Genomic DNA, 17,918 nt, shown 5'->3' on the forward strand with positions numbered 1-17,918 from the left:
TTCTCCTTTAGAATGAAGAGTAAATATTAAGGGCATTGTACTTTAGAATAAAGGCAGAGTAAATATTATGGGCCTTGCATTGCAGTTAGCATTGTTGCCTTGGAGTTCAGGGGTCTTGGATTTGATTCCAGCTAGGGCACTGCATGAAAAGAGTAAATAAGAAAGTTACTGGCTCCTGATAAAATTGTAACGAATGGGGCGGCCTTTGGGCGCCCCAAACTTAAATCCGGCGCTTGTGACGGAACGTATGTACAGAGGAGCTCATTACTACCATAGGTGCTAAATGCACCATAGCAACCAATCAGCAGTTAGTTAGTAATCAGTCTCAATTAGGTTAATAAATATCTCACTGGTTGCCCCAACTACTCTTTATTATTATAGTACAAAAAAATACAAATCGGAGGATGTTCTGAACATGAAATAGTTAGCAGGCACCAATCGTACGAAAGTGACTTCCATTGAAGTCGTCCTATACACATTACATGCGCAGATTTTATCATTGTTCAACCCAAATTTTCTAACCTGTCCGATTGACTAAACGATTGTCACAGATTTCCAGCTCTGGAGAAGGCCCATGGGGATTCCAAAGCTGAATGGGGGCAAACATGAAAGCCTATATATATATATATATATATGTGTGTGTGTAGGTCGTACCCAGTCATTAAGGGACCACCCATTTCAAACCCTCAGACACAACACAAAATTCAGGGGTATTAAAATTGTCTTTATCAATTGTGTTACAACATAAACCTTTAAAAATTGATTGCTTTATGTGGGAGAGATGGCCCAAAAAATCAAGACCACTTTTTAGGAATAACCAGTTAAGTAAATGTTGCCCTTTTACATCTTTCCCCTTGAGCCCCCATTTAGTGTGTGCTCCCTCAGAGATCAGCTGACAGGAAGTGATGCAGCTCTAACTGTAACAGGAAGTAGTGTGGGAGCAAAGGACAGAATTCTGTCCATTCATTGGCTGATGTGACCCAACATGTATGTGTGCCTTGGCTTGTTTGTGTGCACTGTGAATCCTATGATCCCAGGGGGCGGCCCTTAGTATTAAAAAAATTCTATTTATGATTACCCAATAGCGCATACTACTAATCTATATTTTTACGCAAATGGTCTGTTTAGATGAGCTGTTTTACGCAAAATATTTTTTGCCCTACATTGTTCAGAGGTATAGTTTCCCTTTAAAAGGTCCCTCCACAGAGGATTAAAAAAGACAAGCTTTGTGTCCTAAAGGCTAAACCAACAGATGATGGTCTACAGATGATTTTAAGTTTTGTGTGTCCTTCTCTATATGATTTTACTTTCCCTTAAAAAAAAGTTTAATTATACTTTATACATATTCAGGGCAATTCACCCAACTTTGTTCCCCATGTTCCTCTCACCCTGGATTAGTTGGTGTGCAGTTTTGTCATTGGCCAAGTGACCATGAGGAATAGACAGAGCGTGTCGGCCAATACAAATGTACGTTAGAATGCTGAGAACAAAAACCAGAGGGAAAACTGTGAAATGTTTGAAACTACTGTATGTTTAATTGAACAGGATAATAGCTAGGCTTTTAGGGAAGACTCCGCTGCAATTAAGTTTTACCCTTTTTTGGCAGACTTTCCTGCTGAGCCATAAATAGCAATAAATCACTGTAGTATCAATATGCCCCGGGGTTTGATATTCTAAAAACAAATATGCATGGAGAAGTTTTCTAAATTACGGTTGAAATTTATGTTGGGCCTCTGTTAAATAAAGAGAAATGTATAATTTCCCATGCTAAAACTTTAAAGGGCAATTAAAGTCCTGGCTTGTGTAGAGCTGCTGTGCTGATTCCCAGATACAGCAGTCGTATTAACTGAAATGACTTCTCTTCTGCTCTGTACACTGTATGGTGTGCAACCTCCAGCCCAGAGCCCTTACACAAACCTCTATACCGGTTATATCAGCATTACATTTCTTGCTAAACAAGGGTTCTGTATACCTTCATTTTATTTTAACTTTTTATTTTTGAAATAAACAACATATACAGTTCAGGAACTGCAAGTACTGGACATATCCCAGCTGGCAGGTTTATTAGGAAAGTGACTATTCAATTATCCTCAACCAAACAAATAAAACATGCCGTATATACACGAGTATAAGCTGATCCCAATATAAGCCAAGGTACCTTAAAACTGGAAAAACTTATTGACTTGGGTATAAGCCTAGGGTGGGAAATGCAGCAGCTACTGATAAGTTTCAATAACCAAAAGAAATACCAATAAAATTACATGAATAGAGGCATCAGTGGGGTATATGTTTTTAAATATATGTTTCAAAGAAAAACAGTAAACTAGCTCTGTAAGTGGAGAAGAGGGTCAACAAAAACAATAGGCACTGGAGAGTCTGGTTGCGGGTGGCCTAATTTGCACACAAAGGACAGAGGGTGCTAGTCTAGAGGGACCCATGGCACCCAACTCCAGTATAAGCCGAGGGTGACTTTTTCAGAGCATTTTGGGTGCTGAAAAACTAGGCTTATACTCGAGTATATACAGTAATAAAAATAATGTAACAAAGGGTACTGTCTTAATGAAATAATGCTTGGTAACAAATCAGGAGATAAGAAAGAGGTTTTCCTCTAATTGGGTTAATGAGTGTCTTGGGACTTCCATCTTGGCATACAGTCATGATACCTAAACCCCGTATGGGCCCCTGGGTAATGGGTAAGTTAATTTGTAAGGTTCCACTTAGCCAAGGAGGCCAAACCTTATTGTATACTTTCTATGTAACACTGTTAAATCTTGTAAGTTTCTCTAGTATAAGGACATTATCTAATTTTGCTTTGACTAAATGACAGTCAAGAATAGGGGACTTCCATGTTGCAGCTATAACCTGTTTAGATGCAGGGAATAAAATGAGTTTAATTTCCAAAGATATCAATTGCCACCCGATATTCTTTTATTTAAAAGAGTTTCTGCTGGATCTTTCCTGAGGGGCAACCCTGTAACATATATAATTACACCATAAATCCTTACCCTAACCTTACTGCCTCGGGGCATTCCCACCAGACATGTATAAAGGTTCCCCGCTGCCCACAGTTCCTGTAACATCTAGGTGACGAGGAAGGGAACCATTTTGCCAGTTTTACTGGAACCAGGTACCGTTGATGGAGAATTTTTTGTGAAGTTATCATAATATCCAACCATAGGTCTTATTCAGAACATAGATGTCTCTTTCCCAAAGTTGGATAAATCTTAAATAATAAGCTATTTTTTCTTTTTTGAGGCAAATGAGTTTGAAGAGTGTTGGTTTGGGCAACGTTTTATCTTGCCCTTTGAAAAATATATAGTGCCCGATTTGTCAGAATCTGAATAGTTCTTATGTGGGGTAGTTCTTTATAATTTTTAACAATCTATATAGATTACAGCTGCTGAGTTTAGTAACCTGTGCCAGTATCACATATTCAATACAAAAATAAAGCACAGGCCTCTGTAAGATTAAGCCAGACTAAACATGAGCAAACGCTGGCCTTTTGATCTGTGATTGAGCCCCAAACAATCCCGTCACCCAAGGACTCCAGCGTGCTAATGTGGTCTTTAGAGAACTACTTTGGGACGGCCATGGGATCCGATTTGTGGCCTCAATTATCAGACCACCGCTTGGGTAGCCATGTAGTGTGTCTACTAATATGGAGGTCTGCTTGATCTCTCTGTATATGACCAGGTTAAGTGATGGCCATTATTGATGTTATTAATGGTGGCATTACGTTACAGGCACTAGCTGGCTTAGCAACATGGTCTCAGTTTTAATGGGGGCTGCTATAAAGAGTTTGCTCAGAGGTTAAGTGATCGCCCTTTGGTGTTGGGGGTGTGCTGAAGGCCCCAGTTGAATATATTCATGGTTAAACTATTGCTCTGTTCCATGGAATGGTGACATTGTCAGTACTAAGTTCCCTGTCTATCTCTTCTTTACCTAGAAAGAGACTACGGCAATCTGTGTGAGAAACAGCCAATAGGAAGACTACTTTTCAGGCAGTTTTGCGACACCAGACCAGAGCTGAAAAGATGCATTGAGTTCCTGGATGCTGTGGTAAGTTCCTGATACAGTTTGTATGAATCCCATCTCAAAAAAAGTAAACACTCCCAGCATGGAATAGTTAGTGAGCTACCATCTGGGCTAGACCGGCAATGGGAAACTTGTGCTCCTCAAGTTGGTGTTGCAGACGTGGCTTTCAGTGCGGCACTGGGAACCTGAGTGCAACCCTACAGCTGCAGGTTGCCTATGCCTTAGCTGGGGCTATACAGATGGAGCTGACATAATCACTCTACCAACAGCACAAAATTGACAAAAATGGAAAGATATAACCATTCACTCTGAAATGGGTTCCATATGGTTAGTTCTGTACTGAGTATGCATTATTCTAACCTCTGTGCTAGGCTTCTTTATTATTTGCATTTTTATTATGCCCATGTCTGTGCTAATGTCATTTAATTACTAAAGCAAATTTATCAAGTTCAGAACAGGGAATTTGCTTCGGTCAGAGACACTTGCCTCTTCTACATTTACACGCTTACACTGTATACCTCAGTGGTGAAATATCAGCAAACCACCCCATGCAAAAAAAATCTTCGGAGGGTCCAGCATGCATTGCAGCCCTTACTTTGCCCTCTCTCCACCTGACCACCCCCTGCTCCCGTGCTCCTCTGCTCCTATTGGGGGTAAGTGAAAGAAGGGTTGGAGAGGGGGGTTTCACTCAACGAAGCAGAACCTGTGGTCCAGACCCCCCTGTCCCCCTGCAACCGCAGGGTACGCTTCCTCTATATTTAAGCCACTGGTTTACCTTCTCCTTACACTGAAAGCATAAGTGGCGCAAAAGACAAGAAATTATTACAAACCCCGAGGCCTCTCAGCAGTGTGCTCCTTAGGGCAAAGACACCCTCTCCGATTAGTAGCCACGGCTTTTTAAAAAGTTGCAGCGACTAATCCTGACAGTGAATCCACACAGGCGATTAGTCGACGCAACTTATACTCTAACCCAGTGAACCTAACATGTTGCTCCCCAACCCTTTGGATCTTGCTCCCAGTGGCCTCAGAGCAAGTGCTCATTTTTGAATTTCTGGTAAGGAGGCAAGTTTTGGTTGCATAAAAACCAAGTATAATGCCAAACAGAGCCTTCTGTAGGCTGCCAGTCCACATAGGGGCTATTAAGTAGCCAGTTATAGCTCTTATTTGCACCCCAGGAACATTTTTCATGCTTGTGTTGCTCCCCAACACTTTTTTCATTTGAATGTGGCTCCACGTGTATTGGGGATTCCTGCTCTAACCAATGGTGGGAAAGTCGCTGCAATTAGTCGCTGTGACCGCCGACTAATAGCCACTTGTGTCTTTGCCTTTCAGTTAACGAGCACTTGCATCCTGGGAAATGCTGCTCTCTGCTCTGGATTAAAGCCCTCGCTGCTTTTCCTTAACTTGGGTGGGACGGGGAAGCCTGCATCCCACACCTTCCGCTGCTTACAGTACAGTGCTGACTAACGCAAGTAGTTATGGGGGAAACTACAGGTCTCTGTGCTCTGTAATGGAGCGCAGAGACCTGCTGCAATCAGCAGAAAGCAAAATACAGCGTTTAAAGCATGCAGCAGAACAGAAAGCAGCCAAAAGGCAGTGCACAAGAGGGGTGGGTGAACGAAAAACACAAGACAGAAAATGGAAACATGCTTCAGAAAACATAACAGTAGCTGACACGTGAAGAAGCCAGAGAACAGGAGAAATGAATAAAGTTATAAAAGTAAAAGAGAAAGAGATGGGAGAAAGCGAAAGAAATAGAGACAAAGTCAACACAATATTAAAGAGAAGAACTTCTCAAGGGGAAGTGAATGGTTCGTATAAACGTGAGGAGTGAAGAGGAACAATATTATGTCGGATACAATAAAAACAACTAAACGTAGGCGATATTTTATTATCGTACTCTGTGTTCAATCAAGCACTCGCATTGGCTAGCATGTTCCCAGTTAAAATTCAACTACGAGCTTATTAGGAGAAGCACAGCCTTGTGACCTCAGTTGCTCCCGCAGTTGAAATGGAGCTCGGTAATGTCTTTTGCTGCTGGTATTACTTAAAAGAGGATAGATATTGGCAGGCAAAGCGATTCATCTCTCTGCAATCCATTCATATGGTTCCCAGCCCACATGATCGGGGGCAGATTGGGAAATAGTTGCATGAAGCGAGCGCTTAAGGTGCCAGATGATGTCTACGTCAGCCTGCCTGCAACACAACTTTGCTGCCTCTTGACAACTGCTTCCTTTGTTCTATTAAATACCGTAATAACTGGTGGCACCTCTGACATTAATCTGACGTACAGGGAAAAAACTTCACCGGCCTACTGAATATTCACAACATTCCTTTACATAACGTGTTTATACATAATAGTGAGAGCTGCCATGCTGCTTCCCTTGAGCAAGCCATTCCCAAACAAAACTCCATGCAACAGCATCTCTGGTGAGCAAAGGTGTAGGCTTCATGCATAGGATTGGATAACACATATAATCATTGTCAAATAGTTTAATTAACACTTTGGTCTGACTCATAAGCTTTAATTAGATGCCAGTGGGATCAAATCAAATTGGAGCCTTAAGGTAGGCAGCATGTTGCCCTGTGTATGTGTCCAAAATGATCCCCATACAAATGTGTATCTCATCAGGATTGTTTACATGGTGATTAAGCGGGATGAAGACTGAGCTGGGCCACAGATGATGATTTGCCCGCCGCATTTAAGGAGCAGTTGCTGATCCCCATTTTATCGTCATATATATCTTTTATCACAAAGTAACAAATGAATACAGCCAGCTTGCACCCAGGCAGTGACAGTACAGAAGACGATATACAAAATAGCAAATCTTTGCCTAATCTGACATCCTACGTGGTGGGCCAGAGCGATGCCATATGATCATTTAACCCCCAGGTCAAAATTCAAATCACATAAGGATAAAGGTGGCTGTAAAAGAGCAGATTTAAGCTGCTGATTCATTCCCTTCAGGCTGGTTTGGCAGCTTATCGGCCTGTGTATGGGGGCCCCTGATAGGCCTACCTAACTGATATCTGAAAAAAAATCAGCCAGATGTCAATTGGACAGGCTTGATTTTTCTGATGGATGGAGGACTGCATCGGCCTGTTAATGTGGTCATCGCCTCGACAGCCTTTATCCTCGTCTGTGATCCAGGCATTTGGCCCTATGGCAAACAATTGGATCAGCTGCCTTAGGATCTTAGTGTTGATCTAGCAGCTGTTGAATTCCCAGCCTCCCCAATTTATACCTATGTATCTACTGATGGGGACCATTGTTTTGGGCACAACAGTTAACGGCAGCAACGTGCTCCCTAAGCTCTGTGCTTGTGTATGTGCACATCAGGGGACACAAAACATTCTTCAATGCACAAGACTGGGTATACACAGCTGTGTCAGGATATCCCTGGAGCAACCCATTGTACTGCACAAGCAAATTTTGAAAACCAAGTTCCTTCAAGAAATTAGATTGGAAAATGTGGAATATGGAGCTTTAGTTATAATATTTTTTATGAACTGTTTCTACTTGGCATTACCATACAGTGCTGCATTCGCTTGTACAGTGATTTTGGGCATGATTTAATTGCCAGTGGAGGTCAACATTTAGTCCTACCTCCAGTGTCCATTCTGGTTGTGTAAAGGTCCCCATACACGGGCTGATAGTAGCTGCCGATATCGGTCCCTTGGACCGATTCGGCAGATAATCAGCCGTGCATGGGCACTCCCGACGGATGTCGATCAGGCAGGTTAGAAAATCTAGTCGGATCGGGGACCACATAGGCTCGTTGATGCAGTCCCCGGACTGACTTTTCCTGTGCCCGTCGTTATAATCCGATCGATTGGCCCTGTGGCCAAATTATCCTGGGTTCTCCCGATATCGGCCACCCGTAGGTGGGGATATCGGGAGAAGATCCGCTAGCTTGGCGACATCTGCCCGTGTATGGGGACCTTAAGAGCGTCAGACATCAGTAGAATACATTTTAGTCCAAAGCAGAGTTATAGCTGATTTACACTGACATCTTGGCTGTTTAACCTCTATTTTTGTGTACCACAAGCAAAGACTACATGACCATTTCTTGCCCCTTTGCATTGCCTGTGGCTAGCAGCTCAGAGGATTCCATGCCTAGTAGGTTACAACTGATTATTGGCTCCTGAAACACAGCAAAACCTGATCTGCTTAATGTACAAAAGACAAAGAGGCATCAAAGCAGTCGTTTCTGCTTCTCTGCCAGTTTTGTAGGGTCAAGATATTAACTTCCATATCCCCTCACTTTATTTTCTGAGCTTTTTTATTTCTTTATTTCGCAATATTCTGTTTTTATTTTTTTCACCAAAACCCACAGTGGTTAAACACGTAGCTGGTAAAGAGATCTTTCTCTCTGGATATTTCTTAGGAACATGACAGTCTGTTCTTCTGGCTAGATCTCCCAAACACATATTTTTGGAGTTCAGTATTGCTTTTGCTTTTTTCATACACTTAGTCATTTGAAGCCATGAGAGGCCCGAAGAGCTGCAATTCTGGAGAAAACTCAAATAACAGCTGAGGGAATGACAACTGTGAATCCAGTTTAATTGTGTAACACCCACAGATATTTTGAGGTTTTTCATTAAATGAGACAGGTTTGCAGTATTGTGATCAGTTAAAGATGTTATTATAGGTGTTTCAAGGAATCTTTTTGTTCAGCCATTGGCAAAGGGATAGTGGAAAAGAGAGTCAGATTATACACCAAGGAGTTTGCACTCTGTAGGTAGACATGCTTGGGGGTATCCAGCATTATTAGCAGTGGTTGAATTAGTGATCCCTGGTTCAATTTCCTTTGGCAACTCCTTGGGACCCTGGACAAGACACTTAAATGCTCATTTACCTCTGCAATGAGCAAACGTGCAATTTTGAACGCAATTGGAGTGTTTTTTTTTCTCACAATGCAGTGGTTTTTTCCCAGAATTCCGGTCATTGTGGTCATAAAGGTGCTATTCTTTTTACACCATTGTGCTGCACCTACTTCCAATGCATTTGATTTAGCAAAATTACCACAACTGCGAGTGCATTTTTACCTGCCGTCATTTCCGCTGTTAAGCATGCAAGTAATGTCTGTGCCCTGTACTTTAGGCACAGGGCTGCTGCACCTAATGACTCTGGGAGTGAAGGGAACCCTGGAGCTACAGGCTGGTCAGGAGGTAGAGATAACGCCAGGGTTCCCCTGCATCATTTGGCACAGGAGCACCCATGATGGAAGGCAGGAAGGACTGAGAGACGCCAACTGCAACAATATGGAAGTGCAAAGAGTGAATTTTGACACAAGCACCTTTAATGAAAGTGGTTTATGCACAGCTAATGGCAGGGAACTTGTGGGTCCACAACTGCCCTTGGGGGTGTGAATGAGCCCAGCATATTTAGTGTGCCTGTAATGGCTACCTTGATTTCTGTAACAAAAACGTCACATGGGTAAAAGCACTTCCCCTTCTGTTCCTTTATGAGGTGCCTAGTTAATAGACCTCGTTCTACTGGTGTCTAATTGCACATTGTTGTGATCTTGTAATTAGGGATGCACTGAATCTGTTTCTTCTTGATTCATGCAAATACCGATTCCTAATCTGAACCCTAATTTCCATTTGCAATTAAGCTAATTTGCCGAAAATAATCAGCATCTTCCAATGCCCAGCGGGTAAATACTACACAAATGGTTTGGTTCATTCAAATTCCAAATTCCTTCTAATCCGAATCCTGTCACAAAATTGGATTCAGCTACATCTCGAGTCCGGTGCATCCCTACTATGGGCTGCTTCATGGCACAAAGGGTCTAATCAGAGTTAAAGTGAGCCAGGTTACATCTCAAGATCTTCTCAAACGTTTTCTCAGACTGTGTTTTTGTTTTTTCGTCTTCTTTGTCCAGGCAGAATACGAGCTGGCTCCAGATGAGAAGAGGAAAGACCATGGCTTAAGGATTTTGGACACCTACTTCAACAATGGGGTGAGCGTTACTAGAGCTACTACAACAAGTTTACCACGTTTTGTAGAAATACAGCAAAAATCACTTAGTCAAGAAACATATACCAACCAATCAGATTTTACTATTTAAGTAGCAGTTAAGATAATGAAAGCAAGCATATGATTGGTGGCTATGGACTGATGTTCGTTTTTACAAAAAGCACCAGTTTCTTAAATTTTGTTTGGGGCCCACCCACAGAATAATTTAAAGGGGATCAGTCACCCACAATTAAAAAGCTGTGTAATAAAAGCCATTGGTAAATTAATCATGAAACCCAAATTCTTTTATTTTTTAATTAAGATATCCATACCTGTTGTAAATGTATTTAAAAAGTCTGAACTGTCAATCATATATTACCTGCCCCGCCTCTATGCCTCAGGCATAAAGTCAGGGCAGTCAATTACTTTCACTTTCCAATCAGCACTTCCTAGATGTCACTGTGATCCTCACATTTCCCTTCCCTCCTTATGGTCTATAAGTGTGTATCCTGCGCATAGGCATGGACATTAGATCCCCCATTATGGCGCATCACAAGAGGTGATACAAAACTTGCCTTAATAATAGTGTCCACAAAATGGCGCCCACCTGCTTGCTGTGATTGTGAATTCTAAGACTCAGTTTAAATAAATTTATAGTGTTAGTAAAGTTCATTATGCTCAACTAACATTACACAAAAGGATTAGGAATTATTTCTTATGGTTACAGGTCACCTTTAAGTAGTATCTGTTTTACCATTATTGGGTGGGAAAGACCCATCAGACTGTGTTTGTGCTCCATGACCCCCTTAATTTGATTCATGTCCACCATATGATGTACCAGCTGGGTGGCAAAATCAGACAGAGATGCATTTAGTGACCTGACCAAATGGCCAAGCCTTCTTGTACTACTTACTTAACGTAGGAACTTAATTTACCTTAAGTGGAGAAGTGATTGTGGAAGTACATGTTTTTTATATAAGGTATTATTCAGAGTCTGCTCTGAAATTTCTCAAAGACTTTTCCGTTGACGCTGACTGAAAGACCTCTCAGTGGTTTGAGTGTACCACAAAGTGGGAATGCAAGGAGGTGTTTATTGAAGTCTGTATGTCATTTCTTCTTGTGTGAGGTCAGGAATTCTGCACAGAATCCGATTCCAAAATATTACTTAGCTTCATGTGGAAGTCATGATGAAGTGAAAACCCTGCTGTGCCTAACGAGAAACTACTACATAATCATTTAATACCAGGATGAGACTTAACAAGCCAAACATATATAACAGCTTAATTAATTGAACTTTAGTATATAGTTGCACCCGCATATCTACACCTAGTAAGGCAGCGGTTCTCAATCTGTGGGTCGGGAACCCTTTGGGGGTCAAATGACCCTTTCACAGGGGTCGCCTAAGACCATCGGAAAACACATATTTCCCATGGTCTTTGGAATAATTTTATGGTTGGGGGTCACCACAACATGAGGAACTGTATTAAAGGGTCACGGCATTAGGAAGGTTGAGAACCACTGTAGTAAGGTGTCACCCAGTCACATGGGAACCACAATGAGGAGGCATGGAAGACAGCAACATGCAAGTACCACCAAGGATAAGAAAGGACCTAAAGAGCCAGCTTAGTGGGAAGAACACGATTTACACCATTGACATGTACACCCTGCTGGTACAGTGACTGGAAAGACAAAGAAGGACATGGAGGCTGCCAGTATGAAGCTCCAGAAGCTCCTCACAATATACAGAAGCTCCTCACAATATACAGAAGTTTCCTTCCAACACCCAGCGGCTGTACACCAGCCTGAAAAAGGGCAGGAGGGGTCAGGGGAGTGTCAGAGCCATGGTCCTGGGTGAAACCCAGAGTACATGAATCCAGGAGTACATCAGTAAGATGGCACCCAAAGTTGAGCTGCTGAAAATATGCCTGAGCTAGCAGCAGACAGCCTGGAGGAACTGATGATTGCAGCACAAAAGCTACACACCAGGTCCATAAAAGTCAACATATACTACACTAGTTAGGACTCCAGATGTAGACTGTGCAGAAAGGCTCAGAGATAGTCCAACATGTAATGGCAGGATGTAAGATGTGGGCAGGAACTGAATGGCACATCTGCATTTGCACAGTATATGGGTTAAACCCTTCTAAGTCCAGATGGGAGATTCCACAGAAAGCTGTGGAGATTAGCAGGGCTACAATCCTGTAGGACTTCTAGATCCAGAAGGACAGACAGGCACTGGCTAATCAACGGACATTGTGGTAGTAGACAAGAACTAGAAGTCAATGGTAGTGCCAAGTGACAGCCACATCAAGAAGAATGGGTATGAAACAGGAACCAGGGAGGATGTGAAAAGTGAAGGCCAAAGTGGTGCCAGTGTTAGTAGGAGCATTTAGGTCTGTGACTCCTAAGATGGGAAAAAGGCTCAGAACAACCCAGAACAGATCCCAGAAACAACATCAGATAATTCTGTCCAGAAGAGTGCAGGGCTAGGAACATCTAGGATACTGCACAGAACCATCAAGCTCCCAGGCCTCTCATAAAGGACCCTTGGTTGACAAAGACAAATGACACCCTTAGGGATGAGAAGCCATTCTTTTATATACTCTTATTTCCCTCAGGGCCTAGGAACAGGATGATTCTAACGTATATTCTGATGCACTCTTGGCTTTAGGACCAATTATTGCTGGATTACCCAGGTCAGAAGTGAAAACAAGGTGCCACAGCCCTAAAATGTGTAAATATTAAAGATTAATTTGATAATGGCTTAGAATGCAGTTTCAGCTTTACGTCATTCACCATGGTTCCCTCTCTCCCCAAGAAATGTAGGCAATAAAGCTTAAGCCTCCAGAGCACATGGGTGCCAGGAGCAGCTCTAAGGTTACACCATGGCCACTGGCGGCTAATGGTAGCTTTAAATGGCCGTGTTCCCTTCACATCTTGGAAAGCACATTGTGCCTATTTTCTGAAAGCCATTCTTCCAATGCTCTGAAATGTTAAACAGATGTTCTTGGCCAAGTACAATAGCAACAGGAAATGAGTTTTGAGTGTGTTTTTAAAAGTTTGGCGTGGAATCAAAGCTCAGACTATTTTACCCATAAGACATATTGCACAGAAAATGCAGATTGCGGTAGGTATGTGTAGGTTGTATGCTTTTCTGTTCATTTTAAGAACATTTTGCTTGACCTGTTCTCCTTCACACTGAGGGTTTAATTGGTTGCAGAAAAGCTTTTGTTCTGTTACTTGAACCATAGTAGTTGAAGGAGGGGTAGAAACAATATGGTGGAAGGGGTGAGACATTCTTTATTTCTTCCCAAGGTTTACATAAATATTGTCTTAGGAGTAAATGGTAGTAAAAACTTTCTGACGTTAACTCATATCATACTGTTTATAGTTATATAAAGTAGAATTGTCAAGCCCACCATCTGATATTCAGCTACAAATAAACTCGTTATGGCTGCAGGCTGTGCCTTGATTATTTAAAATGTTGATGTTTTTCCTGCTGTGTCTTCTGTCCCACAGAAGACACAGCATATAAACATTTTAACACTATAGAGCAATGCTGTCCAACTTCTGTGGTACCGAGGGCCAGAATTTTTCTGGCCTATATTGTGGAGGGCCGATAATGGAAGCCAGTTTTTACCACTCCCTTTTTTAAACTACACCCATATTATCACAGAGCTTTTAAGACCATACCCGTATTAATGGTGGTAGCACACCAACCCCCCCCCCCACCAAATAATTGGTGCTCACTGCAAGAATATCACCCTTCACTCATATGTAAAAGAAGTTTAATATGTCATAGTAAGACATACCCTTAAATCCTTCCCTGTGGGTAGCACAGCAATCCCCATCACAAAATTAAACAAACTCCTAAAACAAACCCCAGCCAGGTTTACCTCCCACAGGCCCACAGGCAGCATAGTATGGCACACACAGGCAGCATAGGGCAGGGAGGGTATGGCACACAAGGCAGCATAGGGCAGGCAGAGTATGGCACACACAGGCAGCACAGGGCAGGCAGAGTATGGCACACACAGGCAGCATAGGGCAGGGAGGGTATGGCACACACAGGCAGCATAGGGCAGGCAGAGTATGGCACACACAGGCAGCATAGGGCAGGGAGGGTATGGCACACAAGGCAGCATAGGGCAGGCAGAGTATGGCACACACAGACAGGGTAGGGCAGGCAGCATGGCACACACAGGCAGGATAGGGCAGGCAGAGTATGGCACACACAGGCAGGGTAGGGCAGGCAGAGTATGGCACACACAGGCAGCATAGGGAAGGCAGAGTATGGCACACACAGGCAGGGTATGGCAGGCAGAGTATGGCACACACAGACAGGGTATGGCAGGCAGAGTATGGCACACACAGGCAGGGTAGGGCAGGCAGAGTATGGCACACACAAGCAGCATAGGGCAGGCAGAGTATGGCACACAAAGGCAGGGTAGGGCAGGCAGAGTATGGCACACACAGGCAGCATAGGGCAGGCAGAGTATGGCACACAAGGCAGGGTAGGGCAGGCAGAGTATGGCACATACAGGCAGCATAGGGCAGGCAGAGTATGGCACACACAGACAGGGTAGGGCAGGCAGAGTATGGCACACAAAGGCAGGGTAGGGCAGGCAGAGTATGGCACACAAGGCAGGGTAGGGCAGGCAGAGTATGGCACACACAGGCAGCATAGGGCAGGCAGAGTATGGCACACACAGGCAGCATAGGGCAGGCAGAGTATGGCACACACAGGTAGAATAGGGCAGGCAGAGTATGCACACACAGACAGGGTAGGGCAGGCAGAGTATGGCACACAAAGGCAGGGTAGGGCAGGCAGAGTATGGCACACAAAGGCAGGGTAGGGCAGGCAGAGTATGGCACACAAGGCAGGGTAGGGCAGGCAGAGTATGGCACACAAAGGCAGGGTAGGGCAAGCAGAGTATGGCACACACAGGCAGGGTAGGGCAGGCAGAGTATGGCACACACAGGCAGGGAAGACCAAGATGGGCAGAGTAGGGAAGGGGCCAGGGAAACCCATCATGACTATGCAAGTAGCTGATCATGACCACTCCAGCAAGTCTGTCTGAGGTGTAAACAGGTGAACAATGCAGATATCTACAGTTGGAGTTTGAGGTCTTACAAATGTGAACAATGCAGGGTCTTACAGGTGCAAACAATACAGGACCTTACAGATGTAAGCAATGGTCTTGCAGTTGTGGACAATACAGGTACTTACATATGTGGATCATACAGGTGTGAACAATGCAGGGCTTATAGATGTGATCCTATGGAGGATCTTTAAATCATGATATTAAGTTTAACTTGTCCTTTTAGTAACCATATATAGTTGCAAGAGATCTGCAACAAAGAAACGTGATTTAGGATGCAAGGTCTGAGCTTATGGAATTCTTTCATTAGCTCATTGCATTCCAAGAATCCAACCTGGCATTATATAACAAAATGTTTGAGGCCTGAATACATTAATAAAAAACATTTTTTCCCCTCAGTGTTTGGTTGGATAAATAAACTGTGCGCAAACTAAGGAAACTACATTTTAAACACGGGACACGTGTTGTTGAGTGATACTCTCCATCTGAAAGAGGGGATTGATTGGAACATGTGTATAATTTCATTCCATCAACAATGTGAGCAGTAACGTGCAAGATCTCTGCAATCAGTTCCAAAAACGGCCTAAGTAATGTGAACCTTAAGTAAAGCAGGATGTAGGATAGAACGGTTAGACTGTGTGGGATAGAACGGTTAGACTGTGTGGGATAGAACGGTTAGACTGTGTGGGATAGAACGGTTAGACTGTGTGGGATAGAACGGTTAGACTGTGTGGGATAGAACGGTTTGACTGTGTGGGATAGAACGGTTTGACTGTAGAAAGGTTAGACTGTGTAGGCTAGAATGGTTAGACTGTGTAGAATAGAACGGTTAGACTGTGTAAAATAGAACGGTTAGACTGTGTAGAATAGAACGGTTAGACTGTGTAGGATAGAACGGTTAGACTGTGTGGGATAGAGCGGTTAGACTGTGTGGGATAGAACGGTTAGACTGTGTGGGATAGAACGGTTAGACTGTGTGGGATAGAACGGTTAGACTGTGTGGGATAGAACGGTTTGACTGTAGAAAGGTTAGACTGTGTAGGCTAGAATGGTTAGACTGTGTAGAATAGAACGGTTAGACTGTGTAAAATAGAACGGTTAGACTGTGTAGAATAGAACGGTTAGACTGTGTAGAATAGAACGGTTAGACTGTGTAGAATAGAACGGTTAGACTGTGTAGGATAGAACGGTTAGACTGTGTAGAATAGAACGGTTAGACTGTGTAGGATAGAACGGTTAGACTGTGTAGGATAGAACGGTTAGACTGTGTAGAATAGAACGGTTAGACTGTGTAGGATAGAACGGTTAGACTGTGTGGGATAGAACGGTTAGACTGTGTGGGATAGAACGGTTAGACTGTGTGGGATAGAACGGTTAGACTGTGTGGGATAGAACGGTTAGACTGTGTGGGATAGAACGGTTTGACTGTGTGGGATAGAACGGTTTGACTGTAGAAAGGTTAGACTGTGTAGGCTAGAATGGTTAGACTGTGTAGAATAGAACGGTTAGACTGTGTAAAATAGAACGGTTAGACTGTGTAGAATAGAACGGTTAGACTGTGTAGGATAGAACGGTTAGACTGTGTAGGATAGAACGGTTAGACTGTGTAGGATAGAACGGTTAGACTGTGTAGGATAGAACGGTTAGACTGTGTAGGATAGAACGGTTAGACTGTGTAGGATAGAACGGTTAGACTGTGGAAAGGTTAGAATGTATAGGACAGAGTGGTTAGACTGTGTAGAATAGAAAGGTTAGACTTCTTAAGACAGAATGGTTCAACCGTGTAGGACAGACATCGGAATTTAATGGGCACTAACAAACTTCTCTTGTTTTCTTTAACTTTCGTACCAACATAGATGCAATAAATTGCAACACTGCAATTACCAATTCATTAGTTTTGATCAGACTAATATAAGTTAAAAAGTGAAACCTGGCGCCTATTGCTATGGATTAGTGCACCAGTGCAATTTAGTTAGTAAATCAGCACTCTGCTGCTTCCACAGCCTTTAGATTGCAAGCTCCTGTGGGCAGGGCCTCTTTTACAGTCTTAGTTTACCTGAATGGTGCTTGATGTTTGCTGGCCCTAAGCAGTGTGCTGAGGAATGTCCTGGCGCTGTATAAATACCAGTAATATATAGGATTCATGTGTAGGCATGTTAGAATACATGCGTTTGTGAATGTGCGTAGTTTGTCACACGGGGACAGCTCATTAATTGAGTCCCGAGCGCAGCTCTGTTAGAAACCAACATCTCCTTGTTATGTTACAGTATCCAAGAGAGGGAGGCAGATAGAGCTTGATTGGACTAATTAACAAGCAGGAACAAAAGTATAAACTTGCTGAATGAAACAGGCCAGCTTGGTGTTTGCACAATCACACTACTCACCCACCTTTGTTTTAACCATTAACTTACACTACTCCCTTCCTTCCTTTCTGGCTGGCATTTCCCCCCCCCCCCCCCCCGTTCTTCTCATGGGATGTTAAATTTGACTTTTATTTCTAGACGTGTAAATTTAGGATATTCCTTGTTTTAGACATGCATTGTTTCAGCCCCCTTTCCAGTTCTCCTTACATGGACATGGTGCTTAGGAAATGAAAATCCCTTGCACAGATAAGCCCCAAACTGCATTTGGGAACCAGTGTCACTTCCTTTGGCCGCTCATGGACAGGAACTGTAAAAGGCTTTTGGCTTTTCCAGAATGCAGTTAAGATGCTAGGCATTCTTTATATTTATTAGTGTATGTAAGTCAAAGGCAAAGCTATGAATGAAATACCAGGTCCAACCATTGTTGGAATGTTATCTAATACAAGGCGCAATTCA

General features: G+C 43.0%; 1 protein-coding gene across 1 annotated transcript in view; it reads left to right on the plus strand.

Moving 5' to 3' along the window:
- The window catches only part of grk4 (G protein-coupled receptor kinase 4), a 142,422-nt gene that overhangs the window by 86,807 nt on the left and 37,697 nt on the right, over window positions 1-17,918 (plus strand). The window contains exons 3-4 of the mRNA NM_001006112.1: window positions 3,947-4,059; window positions 9,924-10,001. Coding sequence (NP_001006112.1) covers window positions 3,947-4,059; window positions 9,924-10,001 — 191 coding nt within the window. The remainder of the gene's footprint in view (window positions 1-3,946; window positions 4,060-9,923; window positions 10,002-17,918) is intronic.

The sequence above is a fragment of the Xenopus tropicalis genome, chromosome 1 (assembly GCF_000004195.4).
Source record: "Xenopus tropicalis strain Nigerian chromosome 1, UCB_Xtro_10.0, whole genome shotgun sequence".
Lineage (NCBI taxonomy): Eukaryota > Metazoa > Chordata > Amphibia > Anura > Pipidae > Xenopus > Xenopus tropicalis.